Source organism: Meles meles, chromosome 4 (assembly GCF_922984935.1).
Source record: "Meles meles chromosome 4, mMelMel3.1 paternal haplotype, whole genome shotgun sequence".
Classification (NCBI taxonomy): Eukaryota; Metazoa; Chordata; class Mammalia; order Carnivora; family Mustelidae; genus Meles; species Meles meles.
In genome coordinates, this window is record NC_060069.1 from 5,330,103 (window position 1) to 5,355,534 (window position 25,432).

Sequence of the window (25,432 nt, forward strand, 5' to 3'; positions counted from 1 at the left end):
TCACTACCCTCACAGTGAGGCCTGCTCTTATCCTATTTCAAACCTCAACAATCCCTGTTCTCCTTTTTCAATAACACGGTTTACCTTCTAACATACTACACAATGTCCTTATTTATCAGGTCGTTTATGGTCTATCTCCTGTGCTAGAATATAAGCCACATGGAGGCAGGGGTCTTTTCCTTTCACAAAGGTATTCCTAACACATACAATAATGCTTGACATGCAGGAACACAATGAACATCTGCTGAATAAAATGTTTCATGCTCAACACAGAATTCTTTTATTCAAGAAATACTTTTAAATCGGTGCAGCCACTTTGAAGGAGAGCGTGGCAGTTCCTCAAAAAGTGACAGTTACCAATTGACCCGGAAATTCTACTCCAAGGTATATACCCAAAGGAAACAAAAGCCTGTCACGCAAAACTTGTACATGAATGTTTACAGCAGCATATTCATGACAGCCAAAAAGCAGAAACAATCCATGTGTTCAGCCAATCAATGAATACATAAAATGCGGTACAGTCATACTGGAAATACTATCCATGCTGCAACACGGACTAACCTTAAAAATGGCATGCTAAGGACAAGAAACCACTCGCACAAGACCATATCTTGCAGGACTCCATTTACTTCCATTCTACATATATTCTAGACAAATCCACAGAAACAGAAGGTAGATCATTGACTGCCTAGAGGTAGACTGTTTAGAGGAAACGGGGAGCAAATGCTAATGGATGCAAGGCTTTCTGAGAATGAGGAAAAGGCTCTAAAATTGTGATAACTGAAAAACAATGAACACATAAAATCACTGACTTGTATACTTTGAGTATGTCACATGTATATTATGCAAATTATATCTCAATAAAGCTGTTTTTAAAAACAAGGGAGGGCGCCTGAGTGGCTCAGTGGGTTAAGCCGCTGCCTTCGGCTCAGGTCATGATCTCAGGGTCCTGGGATCCAGTCCCGCGTCGGGCTCTCTGCTCAGCAGCGAGCCTGCTTCCCTCTCTCTCTCTCTGCCTGCCTCTCTGCCTACTTGTGATCTCTCTCTGTCAAGTAAATAAATAAAATCTTAAAAAAAAAAAAAAACCTTTAAAAACAAGGGAAAGTATGTATAGAGTAGCATTTAGGTCTTACTCTGGAGATACAGCGAAATACATCAGCTGTCACCAATATTCAACACTACTTTAAATCACAGTAAATAGAAAAACTGCTACCAATCAAACCCTGAGATAAAGGTGTGAGGACCAGCTGTGGGGAGTCAGCAGTGAGAAGAGTTCTCATTCTAGCTGTATGCTGGAGACGGAGCTGAACAGAGCTGAGGGCAAGGAACGAATCAAAGCTCATGCCAACATGAGGTGGAAAAGGAAAAAGGTTTGTGGGTGGGATCAAGAGCTCTGACTTAAAAAAAAAAAAAAAAATTTTTCAGGGCACCTGGGTGGCTCAGTCAGTTAAACATCAACTCTTGATTTTGGCTCAGGCCATGATCTCAGGGTCTTAAGATCAAGCCCCAGGTCAGGCTCCACTCTGTACAGGGAGTCTGCTTAAGATTCCTCCCTTCCTCTCCCTCTGCCCCTCCCGCCATCTCTTAAAAAAAAAAAAAAAATACACACACACACACACATATATTTCATCAAATGGAAGACTTCACACATGTAACAGAGGTGTGACTTACTAAGAGAGAAATGCCAACAACTAAGTGACGACCCAATGTCTTAACCACAGTCCACTGAAGGGTGCAAATCGGTCACACCAGCTCCTCATTGCTTTGAAATCTTCCCAAGAGGCAATTTCTCCTGCCTTTAGTTACACTGCTTATTTTGTCGCAGACAATCCTTTCATATCTGATGTCTTTTTCCAAAAATATATGGAATTTCCATCACTCCTCCAACAACAAAGTCTTCATTAATGTCAGACTCATGCCCTACTACTAATTCTATGCCACTCTGTATAACAGTAACCTTTGTTTCAGTCCGAAGTACAGAATAATCTTTGTACATTTTGAACTCTGCGTGTGTGGCATATAACCTCAAAAAGATGAAGAGCTATGACCAAGTTTATGAAAATGGGGGTCATGACCACATTATGATCACACCCGGTCAACGGCAATTGGTAATACTGCCATCTAAGACATACCTCAACTCTGGATTCAAAGAAAGTCTTAAGACAGCATTTTAAAGGTTCAACAGAGTGTGTGTATTTTTATATATATAGTGTGTTGTACCTCTTGCAGCCATCCTTTCAGTTAGTTCTAAAATTTTAAAGACTATCAAAGCTTTAGCAGTAGCCTGCTTTTGTTTAACAAATCTGAGCTACTACATCTATCTTTATTATTATATCTATAAAATACACCATGCCACACTTCTCTCGAAATTGGCCAGTTAAATGATTTTTCTTTTTTTGAGAGAGAGAATCGGAGAACACAAGCAGGCAGAGGCAGAGATAGAAGCAGACCCCTGCTGAGCAAGGAGCCCGATGTGGGACTCAATCCCAGGACCCCGGGATCATGACCTGAGCCGAAGGCAGCAGCTTAACCAACTGAGCCACCCAGGCGTCCCCAGTTAAATGATATTTATAAAAGACTGTCACCGTTCTCTTTGGCAGTGCTCACTTCTCACTGTTTAAAAACAGTAAGGTGAGCCTCGAGGACTCTAACCTGACATGGTGGTATGGGTCCTGGCACCACCAAGCTCCTCCTGAGTAACATCCTCATTGGTGACAGACTTCACAACATCCGGGCCAGTGATGAACAGGTAGGAGGTGTCCTGAAATCAGAATTCCAGAAGGATCAATCTCAGAGCACCTTAGAGTTGATATAGCCAAGACAAATGCAGAGACGTCAGTGATATGGTGACAGAACCAGCTTGAGATGCCGCTCAAAGATACCTATCCTAACTAAAGCCCCAAGCTTTCCCTGCCTCACTGTCTACTAAGAAAATCTTCACTGTACGGTTCTACCACAGTAAAATTATTTGCAGCATGCCTAACATCGCAGGGTCATTTATCTGTAAACACCTTAACTGGTAGCCTTATCCGAGCTTGCTATGCACCAATCTTTCTAAAGCACTTTATGGGGCTGTGTCAGTAAGCCCCAGTAATATAAATGGGGAAACTGAGTCACTGTGACAGTATATATAGGTTACCTAAAATTAACCAGCCACCTTAAGGTAAGCCATTTGGAGACCAGGAAAATCAATATTTTGGCATTTTAAGAGTGACAGGCATTTAATTTTTAGTTTTTAACTTAAAGATAAAGGCATGTTGTAAAACATTAAAAAAGAATAGGGATATAGTAGGATATAAGTCTATATCCAAGTCCTTATCTCCAGGCCTCCAATTTCCCTCCCCAAAGGCAACCACTGTCAGTTTCTCTCTTTGCAAGACATCCATACATATGTGAACATTAATATATATATATATATCTGTCCTCTTATTTTCTTCCCAGCACAATGTCCTACATACATTGCTCTGAAACTTCTTGAATACCATTCCGTATCAGGACAGTAGGATACGTATAATAATTTAACTGTACCTGCTAATGGTCATTTAGGTTATTTCCAGTATTTTGCTATAACAAGCAATTCTGCAGTCAATATCTTACTACAGTCATCTCTGGCAGCTCACTGTTCATTTTCTTTGTCCATTTTTTCTATTGGATACTTATTTTTACGTACTAAGGAAATTAGTCCTTAGACTGATATGGGTGTTTTATCAGTCTGTTTTATGGATCCTTGGCTTGGAACTCTGCTAGAAGGTCTAGCTAGAAAGGTCATTCTTCCCCACTCCACCCAGACTCATAAACAAATGTTCATGGGGCGCCTGGGTGGCTCAGTGGGTTAAAGCCTCTGCCTTCGGCTCAGATCATGATCCCAGGGTCCTGGGATCAAGGGCCGCATCGGGTTCTCTGCTCAGCAGGGAGCCTGTTTCCCTTCCTCTCTCTCTGCCTGCCTCTCTGCCTACTTGTGATCTCTGTCTGTCAAATAAATAAATAAAATCTTTTTAAAAAAAACAACAAATGTTCAGAACAGCATTATCTGTAACAGTCAAAAACTGGAAAATAATCTAATATCCATCAACAGGTGAAATCTCAAAATAATTATCCCAAATGAAAGAATCCAACATCCACCCTTCCCACCACCCACCAAAAAAGAATATACTTTCTCTATGTGTTTTATACATAGAAAATGTCATCCTGAATGATTCTGTTTATATAACATCCTACAAAATGCAAGTCAGTTTACTGTGATAGGAAGCAGACGAATGGTTGGTGACCTGAAGACAGGGCTGAGAGGAAGGAAAAGATGGATTACGATGAGGAAATCTTTGTGGGGGCTGGCTCTTTTCGTTATCTTGATTGCGGTCGTGGCTTCGCAGTTGTATTCATGTGTCAAAACTCAACCTGCACAACTCTTACATGTGCAGTTGTCATAGAATTATATCTCAAAGTTGTAAACAAAACAAAACAAAACTGGAAATTGCAAAGAGCCAAGAATATCCCATACCCACTTGAAGAATAGGGAAGGATAACTTGCTATACCAGCTCTCGGGACTGGGCATGAAGACAGCCCCTGTCATGAAGACAGTGTGGTGCTGGCACAGGGATAAGGGAACAGACCCCAGAAGAGCTCTGTGAAATATTCTCGATACACGGACACTTGATTCATGACACGGTGGCTTTCCACAGTTGGAAAGGATGTGCTTTTTAATAAAAGCCTCTCAGTCAACTAGGTAACTGTACTGAAAAAAATGAAACTAGCCTCTCTTTCATACTATGTGTGAACTTTAATTCCAACTAGATTTAAACATAAATGTAAAAGGTAAAATAATAAAGTTTTTAGAAAAATGATCTTCATGATTTGGGGGTAGAAAAATTGTGTCAACTGTGTCAAGAACTAAGACACATTATTCATAAAGTTTACGTTTTATGTTGGTTCTCCTATCAAAAGGGCATAGAAGCCAGCTTGAAGGGACTCCCACTGGCTAAGTGAGGACAATTTGAACATGAAAACAAATAATGCTAGAAATGGATTAGAAACAACTAAGTAGAACAGGAAATCCAGGAATCCACATTAATAACAAGTTCATGAAATAAACAAATGCCCAAGGAAGCAGGGCTCTTCCTTAGGGTACGATGCCAACTGACATGAAGCAAATGGTAGAGTTGGTAAATGCCAATTTTGTAGAAATTGGTTTAGACAAGTAACCTCAACAGATGCAAAATCAAGGAGAAAAAGTATAATGTCAAGTAGCATCCCTGCATGATGTCTATCTCCCCGTAAGTATTGATCAGTTGCAAAAGGAAAAACAATAAATACACAGCAGAGAAACCAGATAACACCTTGAACAGTGATCAAATATCACAGATGAGGGGCAAACGGACATCACTTGTCTCTAGATGTGATCATCTGAGCAGGATCCATCACTTACACAGTAGACACACTGGGATAACTACTCTGAATCTAATCGTGAGGAAACATGAGATAAACACAACTGAGGAACAATCTCATAATTTGTTTTGTAGCCTTCGAAAATGTCAATGTCATGACAAAGTCTGAAGAACTGTTGCAGATTAAAGGAAGATTAATAGGATACGGTAACGAAGTGCAGTATATGATTCCCAAATGGATCCTTTAGTGGAAGATAAAAAATACTACAAAGGACATTATTGGAACAACCGACCGAACAGAATCTGAATGGTAGAAGAGACTCAAGTATTATGTAGGACAGATTATACACTGGACACACATAAAACAAGTCTTAATAAATTTAAAAAGATGACAAAAACAGCTTGTATGATTTCAATCACAATGGATGAAACCAGGAACAGAAAGAGAACTGGAAAATTTAATATGTAGAAATTAAACATCACACTCTTTAAAAAAAAAAAAAAAAACACTGTCAAAGACAAAAGTAAAGTGAAATTGGAAAATTAACTTGAGACAAATGAAAGTAAAAATATAGCATATAAAAACTTATCTGATACTATAAAAGCAGAGCTAAGAGGGGAAGTTATAGCTGTAAACACACCAGGAAAGAAGAAAGATCCCAAATAACCTAACTTTATACCTTAAGAAAAAAAAATCCACCTGAACCTAAAGTTAGCAGAAAGAAGAAAATAAAGATCAGAGCAGAGCATGAAAAAATAGAAAAGCAAGATATAACACACATGTTGACACACACCCCTCAATGGAACCAAAAGTTCAGTCTTCCAAAAGATTAGCAAAGCTGACATGTCTTTTGCTAGATGGACTAAGAAAAGGAGAGCCAAAGGACTAAAATAAATGAAAACAGGGAGATTACTGCCAACTCTACAAAAATAAAAAGGATAAGAGTACTACAAACAATTCTACACCAAATTGGATAACCCAGATGAAATGAACAATTCTTAAAATAACAACCTATAAGATTAATCGGTAACACAGGGCTTCACCAGTGAATTTTACCAAACATTTCAAGAAGAATTAAATATCAATTCCTCTCAAACTCTTCCAAAAAATTAGAGGATGAAACACTTCCTAAGGCCCATCATTACCTTAATGCCAAAGCCAGACAACAATAGAAGAAAGCTACAGATCAATATCCCATATAAATATTGATGCAAAAATATTCATATTACTAGCAAACCTAACTCAACATTTTAAAAGAATTATACAGCAAGACCAAATGGAATTTTTATCTGACATCTAAGAATGACCCACTACAGAGATATCAATGTAAAATACTTCAATAAACAAAGGGGGAAAAATTACATGATCATCTCAATCAATGCAGAAAAAAAATCTGACAAAATTCAACATTCTAGCATGATAAAAATACTCAGAAAACTAGAAATAGAAAACATAATAAAGGCAATTTATGAAAAACCCACAGCTATTATCATACTCTGTGGTGAAAGACTGAAAGCTTTTCTCCTAAGTTCAGGTAATAAGGCAAGGATCCTCACTTTCACCACTTCTAATCAACATAGTACTAAAAGTCCTAGCCAGAGCAATTAGGCAAGAAAAAAAAAAAAAAAAGAAAAGACCTGCAAATCAGAAATGATGATGTGAAAAAATCTGTCTGCAGATGACATGATTTTATATATAGAAAACCCTAAAAACTCCACAGGGGCAAAAAAATAAAAAAGAAAAAACAAATTAATCAAAGTTGCTGCACACAAAAAATTAGCTACATTTCAGACACCCTCTTAGTTGCCTGAATTGCTTAGACTCAAGGAGGGCTATTAGGTCTGGATCCAAAGTCATTATTTCAGAGTAAGAGGAAAAAGGAGGCAACAACCACCGCCATTTAATGCATAGCTGAGAGTGGAGGTTTGGTTGCATTGAAATTCAAAAGCAAACTGGAAATTACATTCAACCACTTTCTTTTTTAAAGGCAGAAAGAGGAGTCCAAGATGGGGGAGGAGTGGGAGACCTTAATTTTATCTGGTCCCAGAAATTCAGCTGGATAGCTATCAAATCATTCTGAACATCTGTGAACTCAACCAAAGTTCTAAGAAAAGAATTACTGCAACTCTACAAATAGGAAAGCAACCACTTTCTGCAAGGTAGGAGGTGTGGAGAAGTGAATCTGAGGCGGGAAGATAGATGGAAGGGAGAGGGAGGGAACTTCCATCAGCCAGCTCCTGGCAAGTGGTAGAGCAGCAGAGCACAAAATTGGAACTTTTAGAAGTCTGCTCTGCTGAGGGACATTGCTCAGACAGCAGGGGTGGGTAGAACCCTCACTGGGACAGTGTGGTCTCAGATCCTTAGGGTCACAGGAAGACCAGGGGTGCCTGAGTGAGGCAAGCTCCCAGGCACCAGAGTGGGGAAGCCAGCTGCAAACAGTGAGCCCAGAAGTGGGCTCTCAGCTTGGGGCTACCATAAACCATGAATCCCAGCACATATGGGTGACTAGTCTCTAAGCAGGGGCCCAACCAGCAGCAGAACAGATGACTCCCCCTTCCTCCCCTGGGAGGAGCAGCGTAGGAGCAGGCCACAGGAGTCTGCAGGGTTTGGAGACCAAAAGCAGGGTCATGTGCCAGAAACAGAAACACTCAGTCACAGGCCAGATGAGCATGGAGTGTAGCTGGAGACCAGGAAGACAGGAGTGACTGATGGCTTACTCACTGAGGAGTGGGGCCCCGAGCTTTTGGCTCTGGGGTCAGAGATTGGGAAGCCGCCATTTTCAGTCTCATCCTCTAAGCTATACAGAAAGCCTTCAGGGAACAAAAGCCACATAAAGCAAATTTAAGAAACAAAACAGTGGATCATAGGGCAAGAGAGGAAAAAATAAAACAAGATGAAACTAGATAGGAAGACAAACAAAAGACTCTTAATCACAGGAAACAAACTGAGGGTTGCTGGAGGCGAGGGTGGTAGAGGGATGGGGTAACTAGGGGATGGACATTAAGGAGGGCACATGATGTAAGGAACACTGGGTGTTATATAAGACTGATGAACCACAGACCTGTACTCTGAAACCATAATACATTATATGTTAATTGAATTCAAATTTTTTAAAATATCAAAAAAACACTTTTAAACCACTTTTTTTTTTTTTTAAGGCATTGAATTGACTTAAGTATTCTGTCACTGTTGGCTAGCAGTTTTCTTAGGTCTAATTCAGGTCACTAATTTGGCTCACCGAATCATGCTGTATCTTGACATGGCAGGGACCAATGCAGGTGCCCCAAAATGGGCCACTTTGACATGAAGATTATTTTAAGATAAAAAGCAATCAATATCCAGCAGATTCAGGAAAAGCTCTTTACCTTCCCTACAACTGCCTGAAAAGAATTTAGATAGAGGACCTGCTCCAGAAAGATAGCTATCCCCATGGATAACTACATTATACCACGAACTAGGGATGGTAGACAGGGAGGAACCTAAAAAGGCCTATTTGCTCAAAGTCTTCAATGTCCCATTGTTTCTGAGTGGCCCAGCAAACATTTGTTTACCAAACATTTACTCTTTTTCATCTTTCTGCTCCTTAGCTCAGGACTACAAATATACCTCATTCTGCCTATTTTTAGAATTTCCATGTCTGTGCAGATTCCCTGGAGGTATGAAATTAAATTTTATTTTCTCCTGCTTTAAAAAAAATTAGCTGCATTTTTATATAGCAACAACAAACAATATGGAAAGGAAATTACAAAAATAATTTCATTTATAATAGCTTCTAAAAGAATAAAGTACTTAGGAATGACGTAACTAAAGAGGCACAAGATATGTACAGTAAAAATTACAAAACATCACTGAAAGAAATTCAAAAATTCACAAATAAATAGAAAGACATCTCCTATTCATGGGATGAAAGACTCAATACTGTAAGATGTCAACACTACCAAAAACAATATACAGATTCAATGCCATCCCTATCAAAACCACATGACTTGTTCTTACAGAAAGAGAAAAGCCCATCCTAAAATTGATGAGGAATCTCAGAGTACTCTGTATAACCAAAACAATCTTAGAGAAGAACAAAGTTGGAGGTCTTAAAGAAGAACAAAGTTGGAGGGCTCACACTTTCTTGACTTCAAAGCCTACTACAAAGCTACAGGAATCAGAACAGTGTGGTACTGGCATGAAGGCATATAGACCAGTCAAAAAACAGAAAGCCCAGAAATGAGCCCTCATATATACGGTCCAACGGTTTGGCAATGATACCTATACCATCCAGTGGAGAAAGGACCATCGTTTCAATGAATGGTGACGGGAAAATGGCATATTCACATGCACAAGAATGAAGCTGGACTTTATGTCTTACCATACACAAAAATTAACTAAAAGGGATCAAAGGCCTACAAAGAAGAGCTAAAAGCATAACACTTAGGAAATGGGCAAAGTCTCATGACACTGGATCTGGCAACACTTCTTAGATACAGACAAAAATTCAGGGGCAACATAAGATAATAAACTGGACTTAATCAAAACTACAATCTTGTGCAAAGGACACTACCAACAGAATGAAAAGGCAGCCCAAAGAATGGGAGAAAATATTTGCAAATCATGTATCTGATAAGTGACTAATATCCAGAATACTTATTTTAACTCCTATAACTCGACAATAAAAAGTAACTCAAAAATTAACAGGGGCCTAAGCAACATTTTTCTAGATATGTCTCCTCAGGCAAAAGAAACTAAAGCAAAAATAAACTATTTGGACTACATCAAAACAAAAAAAAAGGTTTTTCAAAGCAAAGGAAATGATAAAACAATAAGGCAACATACTAAATGGGAGAAAATATTTACAAATGATGCATCTGATAAAGGGTTAATATCCAACACCAACAAAACTCAACACCAAAATAATCCCACTGAAAATGGGGAGAAAATATGAAAAGACATTTCTCCAAAGAAGACATCCAGATGGCTAAAAGACATGTGAAAAGATGCTCAACATCACTCTTCAACACGGAAATGCAAATCAAAACCACAATGAAATGTTACCTCACACGTGTCAGAATGGCTGAAATCAAAAATACAAGAAACAACAAGTGTTGGTAAGAATGTGGGAAAAAAGGATCCTTCATGTACTGTTGGTGGCAATGCAAACTGGTGCAGCCACTGTGGAAAACAGTGGATAATGTTTCCTAAAAATTTTAAAAAGAAATAATACCTGACCCAGTAATTCCATTCTTAGGTGTATACCCCAAAGAACAAAGAGAACACTACAGAAACAGTACAAAAACTTGTACATCAATATTTGTTGCAGTATTATTTGCAATAACCAAAAGCTGGAAACAGCTGGAGTCCCTGGATGGTTCAATCCACTAAGCATCTGCCTTTAGCTCAGGTCATGATCTCAGGGTCCTGGGATCAGAGTTCCACGTTGGCTCTCCACTCAGTGGGGAGTCTGCTTGTCCCTCTCCCTCACTCCCTCCACCTGTGTGCTCTTTCTTGCTAATAAATAAAATCTTAACAAAGGGGAAAAAGGCGGGGGGGACCTGGGTGGCTCAGTGGGTTAAAGCCTCTGCCTTTGGCTCAGGTCATGATGCCAGAGTCCTAGAATTGAGCCCCGCATCAGGCTTTCTGCTCAGCAGGGAGCCTGCTTCCCTTCCTGTCTCTGCCTGCCTCTCTGACTACTTGTGATCTCTGTCTGTCAAATAAAAAAATTTTTTTAAATCTTTAAAGAAAAAAAAAAAAGCAGGGGTGCTTCAGTGGCTCAGGTGGTTAAACATCGGCCTTCAGTTCAGGTCTCATGGTCTCAGGGTCCTGGGATTGAGTCCCACATTGGGATCTCTGCTCAGCTGGGAGTCTGCTTCTCTTTCTCCCTCTCCCTCTGTGTTCTTTAATAAATGGATAAAATCTTTGAGGAAGAAAAAAAAAAAGATGGAAACAATTCAAGTGTTCACTGACACATGAATGGATATTTAAATGTGGCATATACATACAAAGGAATATTAAGTAGCCTTTAAAAGATGGCAATTCTAACACGTTACAACATGGACTAACTCTGAAGACATTATGCTAAATGAAATAAGCCAGTCACAAATGGGCAGATACTGTAGGATTCCAAAAGTTCACAGACAGAACAGTGTTAGGAGTAGCAGGGAATGGTAAGCTACTATTTAATAAGTAAAAAGTTTCAGCTGGGATAGATGAAAAATTTCTGGAGATTGCTGGTGGTGCTGGTATCACAAAAATGTGGATATACCTAATGCCATAGAACTGTAACTGAAATTTTCCATTTTTGACTTTTTTGTGTATATTTTGCAACAATTTTTTTAAGTACTACATCAGTGTTAAACTTCCTGAATTTATTAACTAGTTGTGGAAGAAAATATCCTAATTCTTAAGAATTATATCCAGAAGCATTAAACAGTAAAGAAACATGATATACACAACCCACTCACAAATGGTTAATAATTCTGAAAATTTGGTTGCCTGGGTGGCTCAGTGGGTTAAGCATCTGCCTTTGGCTGAGGTCATGATCCCAGGGTCCTGGGGTCGAGCCCCACATACGGCTCCCTGCTCAGCGGAGAGTCTGCTTCTCCCTCTCCCCCTGCTGCTCCCCCACTCATGCGCTCGCAAATAAAGAAAATCTTTAAAATAAATAAATAAATAATAGAATGCTGAAAATTCGAAATTCCAAAATAAAGACTTCTGAAACACTCTGTTCAAAAGGTAGCATTGAGAGGAGGGAAGCTGCAAATCACGGTGTGAGAGAAGGCAGGGCAACACACAACTGAGAAAGAACTTACATCCAGAACATAAAAAGAACTCCTAAACATAAGGAAAACCCAGAATTTGTAAAATGGGCAAAAGAGGTGAACAGGCACGCCACAAAAGAAACATATGAGAAGGTGCTAAATGTCATCAGTCACGGAAATGCGATGAACGATCACACCACACGCGAACTGGCATGACTGAATCATACTAATAAAAGCGCTGGAAGCATGTGAAACAAGTGAAATTCTCACACACTGCGAACAGAAGTGTAAACTGCTGCGCCGTCTTTAATGAACACTTAGGCATTACCCTAAAAAAGCTGAAGATACGTACATCCTATGACATAATTATGCTCTTACCTGAGAACCTGAAACCAGGGTACAGGTTTAAGAATGTTTCGATCACGGGGCGCCTGGGTGGCTCAGTGGGTTAAAGCCTCTGCCTTGGGCCCGGATCATGGTCCTGGGGTCCTGGGTTCAAGCCCCGTGCCAGGCTCTCTGCTTGGCAGGGAGCCTGCTTCCCGTCTCTCTCTGCCTGCCTCTCTGCCTGCTTGTGATCTCTCTCTCTGTCTCTGTCAAATAGATAAGTGGATAAATAGAATCTTTTAAAAAAATGTTTATATCAGCATCAATGGCAATGGCAAAAATCTTTAAACACAAAAGGTAGCAGAATGGATGAATACGTTAAGATAATTTACTACAGATTAAAATGAATGAACTATATTTATAAAGAACATGGATAAATCTTAAAAACATAATGAGTCATAGTCACACACAAAAGAATGAACAAAAGAATGAATATTATATGATTGCATCTTATCTTAAAGGTCAAAACGGGCAACAAACCACAACTTGTAACTATAAAGCAAATACAGATAATTACCACAAAAGCTGAGATCATAAATAATTCTGGACAGGAGGAAAGGAGGCAATAGTGATTAGGAAAGGTAATGGGAGCAGGGCTCCTGAAGGTCATTTCTTGAACTCAGTATTATTTACATGGATTTGCACTTAATAATTGTCAAACTTACGTATTTTACGTACTTCCCTGAGTATGAGACAATTAAGAGTGCTTTAAAAAATTTAAATTAAGTGCAAGAGAGGCAAAGACAGAAACAGGGAGACAAATTAGGATTCTGCAATAATCCAGGTGGGATGCTTGAATTAATATAGTAGCAGTGTAAGTAGTAAGACATACGAAGCAATGTAATTTGAGACTACTTTCTAAAGTAGAATGAATATGACTTGGAACTGAACTTGGCATGTGACAGAAAAAGAGGAGTTAAAATGGTGCAATGTTTTTTCACCTGAGCCACTGGAAGGCTGGACTTGCCATTTATTGAGATGGGGAAGGCTGAAGGAAAGCAATTTGGAAGAGACTTGTAAGAGACCAAAACCTATGAAGTTTGAGATACCACTGAAGGCCAAATGGAAACACTGGTATGTACCCAAATGGGTAATCCTAGAGTTCAGGAGTGTTCCATCCAGAAGACACAGATTTGAGAGCTGTCAGCAAATAGTTGAATATTTAAAGTCTGGAGATGGGATAAAAATCACCCAGGGAAGGAGAGAAGAGCTAGAGGAAGAAACCCAAGAATTATGGTGCTTCCAAGTTTCAGAGGAAGGAATGATCAGCTAAGTAAAATGCTAAAAGGTCAAGTAAGATGATGACTGAGAAATGTCAACCAGAATTTAGTAATGCTGGAACCTTTGAGGTCTTTGATACAAAAAACTGACTTTATGGGTGACGCTGAACAGAATAATATCCATCCCGGTCTATTTATTTATAAATTAATGAACCAGTTTGCTATTTCACTTTACATTTTATCACCTAGCAGAGCATGCCACTCATCACTTCTTTCATGGACTATCTAGTCCTTTAAAAATCAATCTGGTAGCATTTGTATTGCACTCTCATTAAAGACACCAAATATTTAAGATGTAGAATGGTTAAGACCTGATGATTCGCTGTGGAGGACTAAAGAGGGGAGATGGCACTAATATGCAGATACTAAAAGTTCTGCAAGTGCGGAATGGCATTACTTAGGATACCAACACATAACTAATAAAAAAGGACATAAACACCGAAATCAGTAGCTTTTTCTACACTCAAAAAGAAAAAGAAAGCCAGCCCATTCACAATAGCATCAAGCATAATAAAATATTCCAAATGAATTTAACAAAGGAGGTGGAAGATCTATACGCTGAAAACTCTAAGACTTTGATGAAAGATACTGAAGATGACAAAAATAAATGGAAGAGATCACATGCTCATGGATAAGAGTATTGTTAAAATGTCCATACTACCCAGAGCTATCTACAGATTCAATGCAGTTCCTTTCAAAATTCCAATGACATTTTTGATAGAAATAGAAAAAAACAGTCAAAAATTTGTATAGAACCACAAAAGACCCCAAATAACAAAAACAATTCTGGCAAAGACAATTAAAGTTAGAGGCACCATATTTTTGGATTTCAAACTATTCTACAAAATTATAGTAATCTTTTAAACAGTATAGTACTGGCATCAAACAGACTTACAAACCAATAGAACAGAATCAAGAGCCCAAAAGTAAACCCTCATATATACTGCCAACTAATATATGACAAGAAAGCCAAGAATATTCAATGAGGAAAAGCTAAGGCTCTTCAATAAATGATTTTGGGGGCGCCTGGCTGGCTCAGTTGGTTAAGCATCTGCCTTCAACTCAGGTCACGATCCCAGAGTCCTGGGATCAAGTCCTGCATTGGCTCCCTGCTCATTGGGTAGTCTGCTTCTCCCTCTACTCCTCCCCTTTGCCTGTGATCGCTCTCTCTCTCAAATAAAATCTTAAATAAATAAATAAATAAATAAATAAAAATTAAATAAATGATTTTGGGAAAATTGGATCTCTACAGGCAGAAAAATGCGATTACTCCCATATATTCAACCGGTCACAAAAATTAACTCAAATGGATTAAAGACTTAAAGACCTGAAACCATAAAAGTCTTAGAAGAAAACATGGCGGAGGGTACCTGGGGGGCTCAGTCAACTAAGAGTCTGCCTTCAGCTCAGGTCATGATCCTGGGGTCCTGGGATCGAGCCCCACGTAGGGCTCCCTGTTCAGCAGGAGCCTGCTTCCCTGTCTCCTTCTGCCCCTCCCCTGCTTGTGCACGCGTCTTTGCTCATTCTCTCTCTTTCTTTCTCATTCTCAAATAAAATCTTCAAAACCAACTTTTTTTAATTTAAAAAAAGAAAATATGGGGAACAATTTATGGATACGACACCAAAAGCAGAAGGAACAAAAGCAAAAATTAACAAGTAGGACATCAAACTAAAAAGCCTCTGCACAGCAAAAGAAAAATCAACAAAATATAAAGGCAGCCTACTGAATGAGAGAAAATATTTGCAAATCATATATCTGAAAAGGGATTAATATCAAAAATATTTAAAGAACACCTACAACTCAATAACAACTACAGCAAAAATCCAAAATGGTAATTATGTGAAATGAAAAATGTATTAACTAACCTTATTATGATAAATATTTCACAACATATGTATATATAAGGCTATCACATTGTACACTTTAAACTTACACATGCTATATGACAATTGTACCAATAAAGCTAGAAAAAAAATTTTTAATGAACAGAGGTCCTCAACAGACAGTTTTCCAAGGAAGACATACAAATGGTCAACATCACCCATCATCTGGGAAATGTAAATCAAAACCAAAAGGAGGTGCCACCTCAACCTCCTTGACAATGGTGATTATCAAAAAGACAAGAACTAGGTGTTGGCTAGAATGTGGAGGAAAGGGAATCCTTGTGCACCATTGATGGGAATGTAAATTGCTACAGCCACTATGGAAAACAGTAGGGAAGTTCCTCAAAAAATTAAAAATAGAATCACCAACAATTCTACTTTTGGATATATACCAAAGGAAACCATCAACAAAACTGAAAGACAGCCTACTAAATGGGAAAAGATGTTTGAAAATGACATACCTGCTAAAGGGTTAGTATCTCAAGTATATAAAGAACTGATACAACTCAACATCTCCAAAACTAATAACCCAAACAAAAAAACGGGCAGAAGACAACACAGACATTTCTCCAAAGATGACATCCAGATGGCGGCTAACAGATACATGAAAAGATGCTCAACATCACTCATCTTCAGGGAAATGCAAATCAAAACCACAATGAGATATCACCTCACACCTATCAGAATGGCGAAAATCAAAAACACAAGAAACAAGAGTTGATGAGGATGTGGAGAAATGGGAACTCTCGTGCACTGCTGGTAGAAATGCAAACTGGTGTAGCCACTGTGGATAACAGTAGGGAGGTTCCTCAAAAAATTTTTTAAAAACTACCTTATGATCCAGTAATTACACTAGCAAAGAATACAAAACACTAATTCAAAGGGATACATACACCCCTATGTTTATTGCAACATTATTTACAATAGCCAAATTACGGAAACAACCCACAAATGTTTATGATTGATGAATGGATAAAAAAGATGTGATACACACACATACACACAGAGGAATATTATTCAGTCATAAAAAAGAATGAAATCTTGCCATATGCAAAACATGGGTAGAGTCAGCATACAACGTTAAATGAAGTCAGTCAGAGAAAGACAAATACCATATGATTTCACTCATGTGTGGAATTTAAGAAACAAAACAAATGAACAAAGGGAAAAAAAGACAAACCAAAAAAACAGACTCTTACCGAAAAGAACAGATGGATAAAGAAAATGCAACACACGGACATTATTCAGTCATGACAAAGAAGGAAATCCTGTCATTTGCGACAATAGGGACGGACCTTGAGAGCACTTCACTAATGTCTAATTATTACCCATGTATAAAGGCATATACTAAGTGAAATAAAATTAGAAAAAGAATGACAGGTAATGTATGATCTCACTTGTGTGTGGAATCGAAAAAGCTGAACTCATAAAATCAGAGTAGAATGGTGGTTACCAGGGGCTGGGGACTGGAGGAAATGGAGAGGTGCTGGTATAAGGTATAAACTTCCAGTTCTAAGATGAATAAGTTCTGAGGATCTCATGTACAGCATAGTGATTCCGACTGTTAATGGTGTATTATATACTTGACAATTGCTAGGAGAGTAGAGCTTAAATGTTCTCACCACAAAAAAGAAATGGTAATCCTTTGAGATGTTGAAGGTGCCGGCTAACACAAGGGTTAGTGATGGACACCAAGAAGGCTGGAGAGGTGAGAAGAAATGCCAGGGACAACAGAGTGGAAGCAAAGGGAAACAAATGTTGCTAATCCTCAGGAAAACGTGTGTTAAAGATTACTGGCAGTGACACAGAAATCACTGGTGACCTTAAAAGAACTGGTTTTAGTAGAGCGAGGGGGCAGAGCCAAATTGGAATGTGTTAGGGAGACGATAGGAAGATAGGAATGGGCAATAGCCACAGGGAGATGCAGAGCAGGGGAGGGCTTTTGGGTTGTTTTGAAGATAGGAAATACCTGAATAGGGATCCGTTCTGATGGGAGGACCCAGGACCAAGGGAGAGGCGAAAGATGACAGATGGAACAGAATGGACAGGAGGAGGCTGGCTACTGAAAAGGTGTGAAGAGTTGCAATACATGATATGCACAAATGTAGGAAGCAGGAGAGAGAAGGGGCTTAGCCAAAGGAATTGCCACCTCTGTTCCTGGCAGGAAGAAGAGGACTGGGTGAGCTCAGGTAGATACTGATTTTGCAGGCAAGGTAGAGGGCAAAAAAGCAAAGATCTCTTCCTGCTTTGTTCAGGAAGAGATGTGGTAATCTGAATTTTTTAAACCCATCCCTATTGAACATATATGTTGTTTTCAGTCTGTCACTAAGAACAGAATATCTGGATCAAAGGGTAAGCACCTTTCATAATTTCTCAATTCTTACTGCCAAACTACCCTCGAGAAAAGGGTGTTCCATATTTACATTCCTCCTATTTACAGTTTTCTCCTCATATTGGAGGACTGTCTTTACCTCTCCCCCTCAAATGTGTCTTGACATTTATTGATCGTTATTATTAAATATTTTAGGAGGAAAAGACTAATTTTTTAAAAAGATATCAAGTTAAAGTAAATACCCATGTATAAGTGCAAGTAGGCCTCATTTAAAATTAGGAATCTCATTCTATAAGAATTGTGTTCTAAAGATAAAGCGCCTCTCAAAATGAAGTTAGAGTTCAGATTTACCATTACAGACAGTATGTAATGACATGGCAAACAACCGAAGAAATAAAGATGGGACATAGGAAACAACTTCACAATAAAGTAGATTACAGAAAAGACTTCCATGAGAAATGTTTTCTTTCTTTTTAAGACAAGGAGAGAAAGTGCGGGGAGAAGCAGGCGAAAGACAGAGGGAGAGGGAGAGAGAGAATCCTCAGCAGGTTCCATGCCCAGCACAGAGTGTAACACAGGGCTTGATCCCAAAACCCTGAGATCAAAACCTGAGCTGAAATCAAGAGTCAGGTGCTCAACCAACTGAGCCCCCCAACACTTCCATGAGGAACTTTTTAATAGGATTTAGGAACCAATCATCCGTCTAGGCAGAAGATAGGATCCTTTGATTACTTAAAAATCATTTGCAATTCAAATCAACAAGTAAAACCACCCAACAATGAAGTACACAAGCACATTGTCACAGAAGTCCCATAAGCTACAGATTTCAGCCAAAACCTTCCCTCCACTAAGATCTTATCATTGCTACGCTGAAAGCAGCGATAAAGCAGGTAACCTGGATCTAGGTCAGGAACTATTTTTATTGCAGTTACTACACAATTCCCAAAGGGCAGGAGAAGCAGGCCCTTCTTTCTTACCTTAACCATGAACGTGAAATCAGTCAGAGCAGGGGAATACACAGCCCCACCAGCACACGGGCCCATGATCAGAGAAATCTGAGGGATGACTCCAGATGCCAGGACATTCCTCTGCCAAAAGAGAAAGGCAAGGCATGTGGTTACAGAGGTGTTCAAGGCACTACCTGCAGAAGATAAAAGCAGCTGTAAAATTACTTTTGGCTTTTAGTCACAGAAATTCGATGCTGGCGGCAAAAGACCTAATCAATATAGGTTCTCCCAAAATTATATATGCGGTTTCTCCTCATAACAGGTGGGACAGTTGCCTTATTACTCTCTGTGGCAAATACCCTCTCTCCCCTCCTTGGCAGTAGTTTCCAGAAAGCTCCAACAGGACATAAACTCAGAGAGACTCTATTCACTCTTACCCCAGCCCCAAACACACGTCAGGTCCAGCACCCCTATCTGCACAAAGCTGGCTGAAAAAAAATGAATGAAAACCTTGAGCAGAACATACAGGAGCCATGACCTCTATTTAGAGTCCCTTCACACCTGCCACAGGGGGTATCTAGCAGTTACAAGGCAAGGCTAAGAGGCGAGTGTTACTTTATTCTGAGTCTTCAATGTCTGCCCATGTTTAGGCAGGACATATGGGGAAAGGGAGGTAGCAGGAGCCAGGAAGTCTCCATGGGAACAGAGGTATGTGAAGGGTCAAGCCTCAGGCCACCTCTTGGGAAAAAAGAAAAAAAAGAGAGGGGTAGGGACTAGAGGACACAGGCAAGATAATAAAGCCCAATGACTCCTTGCCCAACTCCTAACTTTGTTTCCTTCCCCGGGTTCTATCAGCATAAGAAATGTTCACTTTTAGCCATTTCTTGGCTCTGAGCCCAATTTCTACAAGTCATAGGACACAGCTGAGGACAGTACAAAAAGCCATCTACAGAGAAGATTCTGGGAAGATGGCAGAGTAGGAAACACCTGGACAACAACTGCACTGACATAATCTGATAAAACTTTCTGAAATTCTGGTCTACTGAAGGCTTCTAACTCCCAGTGGAAAGTTTGGAGACTAATTTGGAGAAAAATTGTGCCTAATTTACAGTCTATTTTCACTCTTAGCACAAGAGCCACTACTCATCTGCTGCTCCCTAGCCACAAAGCAGGCAGCTGTACCTAGATTCCTGCAGCAGCTTACACAGGGCTCTCAGGAGCCAGTGCAGGTGAAAAGCACTCTGTCCTCCAAATATGAGGGATCACTTACTGCTGATTCTGGTTAAAGAGATGTAGTTAGATAGGTGGCCACTATTGTACCTCGTTACCCCACTGTTGCAAGCCCCCGACCCTCCAACTCAGCATCACTAATCATTTGTAAATACAAATCATAATCAGAATGAAGTAGCACAACACAAACACTGGGATGGCTACTACCAAACAGAAAACAAGTAATGTTGGTGAGGATGTGGAGAAATTGGAACTTTTGCACACTACTACTCGGAATGTAAATTGGTACAGCCACTGTGGAAAACAGCATGGAGGTTCCTCAAAATTTTAAAAATTATCATGGGATCCAAACTCCACTTCTGGCAATATGCCAAGAAGAATGGAACCCAGGATCTCAAAGAGGTATCTGTACACCCACATTCAGAGGGAAATCACTCGCAATAACTGAAACTGAAAGGAACCCAAGTGCCCATCAATGGATGAATGAATAAGCAAAATGTGGCGCATATATACACACACACACACACACACATACACACATACACACATACATACACACATACAGTGGAATATTACTTAGCCTCAAAAAGGAAAAACTTCCTGTCACATGCTACAACATGGATAAACCCTGAGGACATTAAGTGAAGTGAAATAAGCCATTCACAAAAACACAAATTAATAAGATCCCAGGCAAGCTAGTACAGTCACTCTGGAAAACAGGCTGGGGGGTTCCTCAAAGACACAAATGTAGTGTTCTGAAGGGGCACCTCTATTCCAATGTTTATAGCAGCAATGTCCACAAGAGCCAAAATATGGAAAGAGCCCAGATGTCTCTCAACAGATGAATGGATAAAGAAGATGTGGTACATAGATAAATAATGAAGTATTACTCAGCCATCAAAAAGAATGAAATCCTGCCTTTGCAATGATGTGGATAGAACTAGACAGTACTATGCCAAGGGAAAATAAGTCAATCAGAGAAAGATGATTATAATATGGTTTCACTCATTTGTGGAATTTAAGAAACAAAACAGAGGAACACAGAGCAAAGGAGGTAAAAATAAAACAAGACAAAATCAGAGGGGAAGATAAACTATAAGAGACTCTTAATCATAGGAAACAAACTGAGGGTTACTGGAGGGGAGATGGGTAGGGTGCTGGGGTAACAGGGTGATGGGCATTAAGGAGGGCACGTGATGTAATGAGCACTGGATGTTATATACAACTGATGAATCACTGAATGCTACCCCTGAAACTAATAATATACTGTATGTTAATTAGCTGAATTTTAAAAATACAATATGATTCCATTTATATAAGGCATATAAGGTCAAAATCACATGGACATAGTAGAATGGTGATTGCCAGGGGCTGAGAGGAGGGAATAATAGGGAGAAACTGTTTAATGGGTATAGAGTTCCAGTTTCTTTTTCTTTTCTTTAATATTTTTTGAGTTTATTTCTTTTTTTTAGTAATCTCCACACCCAATATGGAGCTTGAACTTACAACCACAAGATCAACAGTTGCATGTTCTTCCAACTGAACCAGAAAGGTGCCCCACGAGTTCGTTTTGCAAGATGGATAGTTACTTGGATGAATACTGGTTATGGTTGCATAACATTATGAGTGTATTTAATACCACTGGATATACACTTAAAATGGTTAAATTCATAAATTTCATGTGTATTTTACAACAATAAAAAACTTGAAAGAGTTATCTATATCATGCAAAAAATATCAAGGTGTGTGAGTGAACTCCCAGCTATGGCAGAGGAAAGAGTTCAGAAAATTCTCCCCTCTGAGAAACAACTAAAAAACTGAAGGAAATTGTCAAAACAAACATTTTGGGTGCCTGGGTGGCTCAGTGGGTTAAGCCTCTGCCTTCGGCTCAGGTCATGATCTCAGGGTCCTGGGATGAGTCCTGCATCGGGCTCTCTGCCCAGCAGGGAGCCTGCTTCCTCCTCTCTCTGCCTGCTTCTATGCCTACTTGTGATCTCTCTCTGTCAAATAAATTAAAAAAAATAAAAAATTTAAAAAAAATTGGAGGCTTAGGAATCAGACCAAATATTAAGAAATTGAGAAGTGCTTACTGATTAAAAAAATAAAATAAAACTGTTAAACTTGAGATAAGAACAGTGACATACTTAACTAAGGCTGCTACCATTGCCCACACTCAGGATGTCCTCCACGGTGAAGGAAAATAACAACAGACAGTAAGTAAAATCCACAGGAAGCAAGTTACATCACTAAAAATGTTAAATTTGTGATTAAATATACAATACTGTATATAGTTCTCTCTTAATACTTTAAAAGACAAGATTATATAAAGCAATTATTTTAATACTTTGTTGTTCGACTTACGAGGTATTTAACAATAACAGAACAAAGTAAGGGGAATAAAATGGAGCTATATGGGATCAAAAATCCTATATTTTACCAGATTTTAGTCAGTTTTAATTTGAAGTAGACTGTGATCAATTGACATACATATTATAATCCTTAGAGCAATTATCAAATAACTCAATAAACAGTTTTTTAAAAAGTCAAAGGAATTAGAAAACTACACTTAAAATATGTGTTTAACATAAAAGAGTTGGGTGATACCATAGAAGACGCTGGAACAAGAAGCTCTAAGAATCCATGCCTCAAACTAAACATCTATTGAGTTGCAGGAACAGTCTGAAGCAACTATTTTGGAACTCTGGAGGTTAGCAGAATCAACACACACCTGGCAACCCTGGAGCAGGCAGCCATGGGGACTGGCAGCCCATGCTTCTAGTGTGGCTAGCTGATGTCAAAGTAAGCAATAAGGACCCTGTCCTCCAAAAATCAAAAGTCCTCCGATATGTGTATTGATTACTAATCATGGCTTTTGGTCAATAAAGGACCAGTACAGAGGCTGGTAATTTTTTCAACCTTGACAAGTTCAAGTAGCTCTACAGCTGAGATGGGATTTAAAGAGACAGTTTCTTGGGACACCTGGATGACTCAGTCAGTTAAGCATCTGCCCTCAGCTCAGTTCATCCCAGGAGCCTGGGATCGAGTCCCACATCAGGCTCCTTGCTCAGCGGTCAGCCTGCTTCTCCCTCTGCTTACAGTTCTCCCTGCTTGTGTTCACTCTCTCTCTGACAATAAATAAAATCTTTAAAAATAAAAAAAAACTAGACAGATCACTTTTTTTCTAAAGATTTTATTTATTTACTTGAGAGAGATACAGTGAGAGACAGCATGAGAAAGGAGAAGGTCAGAGGGAGAAGCAGACTCCTCGAGGAGCTGGGAGCCCGATGCAGGCCTCGATCCCAGGACTCCGGGATCATGATCTGAGCCAAAGGCAGTCGCTTAACCCAGGTTAAGCAACCCAGGTGCCCAACAGGTCACATCTTAAAAACAAATAAATAAAAATAAAGAGGTTCTTTTTAAGGAGCCAGACATTTAATGAAATCTTTGTCAGGTCACTGGTTGACTGCCAGAAACTTCAGTGACCACACTCAACATGTAACATATTTTTGCAGAAACAGCTCAGAAAGTTACAAATGGATAGATTCAGCCCCCAACAAACAAAACTCCATAATCTCTGACAAGTGAGTGAACTGGATTTCCAACATTACCAGAAATACACAAAATTCCCAGCACTCAACAAAAATAAGAAATTACTAAACACATAAAGAAACAGGCTGCTACAGACCATTTATAGGAAACAAAGAATTTGACAGAAACCATCACTAAGGAAGCTCAGACATTTGAATTGTCAAAGATGTTATAGGAACGGTTCTTTTAAAAAAAAAAAATTTTTTTTAAGAGAGAGAGAGTGCACCCAATGTGTGTGTGAGTTGCAGAAGAGGCAGAGGGATAGAAGGGAGTCTGACTGAGGGCTTGATCTCATGATGCATGAGATCATGACCTGAGCCGAAACCAAGAATGACACTCAACCAACTGAGCTACCAGACACCCCAGGAATAGCCTTAAATACAGTCAATGAACTAAAGGAAATCATGAGGGGGAAAAAAAGGAAAACAGAAAGACAATGAACAAAATGAGTAGGCCAATAAAGAGACAGAAATAGAAAGTAACTAAACAGAAATTCTGGAGCTAAAAAGGACAGTAACTGAAATGAAAAGCTTACTAGAGGGGTTCAACAGAAGATTTCAAGCAAAAGAAAAATTCAGAGAACTTGAAGATAAGACAACTGAAACTATTCAGTCTAAGGAGCAGCTAAGAAAACAAAGAAAAATGAACAGCCAGAGGAACCTGTAAGGAATTAGACATGTATCAACATAAACATAATAGTACTCTCAAAAGAAGAGGAAGAGGACCCTCAACTCTATAGTGAACTAATCTTTGACAAAGCAAGAAAGAATATCCAATGGAAAAAAAGAGAGTCCCTTCAACAAATGATGTTGGGAAAATAGGATAATTCCAAAACTGGACAGCCCATGCAAAAGAATGAAACTGGACCATTTCCTTACACTATACACAAAAATAAACTAAAAATAGATGAAAGACCTAGATGCAAGACAGGAAAATCCAGCAAAACCCTAGAGAAGAACACAGGCAACAAGCTCTGAGCTTGGCCACAGCAACTTCTTGCTAGACATGTCTCCAAAAGCAAGGGAAACAAATGCAAAAATGGACTACTGGGACTTCATCAAGATAAAAAGTTTCTGCACACAAAAGGAAGGAGTTGACAAAACCAAAAGACAACCGACAGAATGGGAGAAGATATTTGCGAAAAACATATCAGACGGGGCGCCTGGGTGGCTCAGTAGGTTAAGCCTCTGCTTTCAGCTCAGGTCATGATCTCAGGGTCCTGGGATCCAGCCCCGCATTGGGCTCTCTGCTCAGCAGGGAGCCTGCTTCCCTTCCTCTCTCTCTCTCTGCCTGCCTCTCTGCCTACCTGTGATCTCTGTCTGTCAAATAAATAAATAAAATCTTAAAAAAAAAAATCAGATAAAGGACTAGTATCCAAAATCTATAAAAAACTTATCAAACACCCAAGGAACAAATAATACAGTCAAGAAGAAATGGACAGAAGATATGTACAGACATTTCTCCAAAGAAGACATCCAAATGGCCAACAGACACATGAAAAAAATGCTCAACAGCAATCAGCGTCAGCAAAATACAAATCAAAACCACTATGAGAGGGGCGCCTGGGTGGCTCAGTGGGTTAAAGCCTCTGCCTTCGGCTCAGGTCATGATCCCAGGGTCCTGGGATCGAGCCCCACATCAGGCTCTCTGCTCCGCGG

The 25,432-nt window shown here is 39.4% G+C and overlaps 1 protein-coding gene across 1 annotated transcript in view; it reads right to left on the reverse strand.

Annotated features, from left to right (window-relative positions):
* Nucleotides 1-25,432, reverse strand: part of PCCB (propionyl-CoA carboxylase subunit beta) — a 108,957-nt gene that overhangs the window by 52,602 nt on the left and 30,923 nt on the right. The window contains exons 6-7 of the mRNA XM_046004002.1: nt 18,987-19,097; nt 2,653-2,761 (exon numbers count right to left, since the gene is read on the reverse strand). Coding sequence (XP_045859958.1) covers nt 2,653-2,761; nt 18,987-19,097 — 220 coding nt within the window. The remainder of the gene's footprint in view (nt 1-2,652; nt 2,762-18,986; nt 19,098-25,432) is intronic.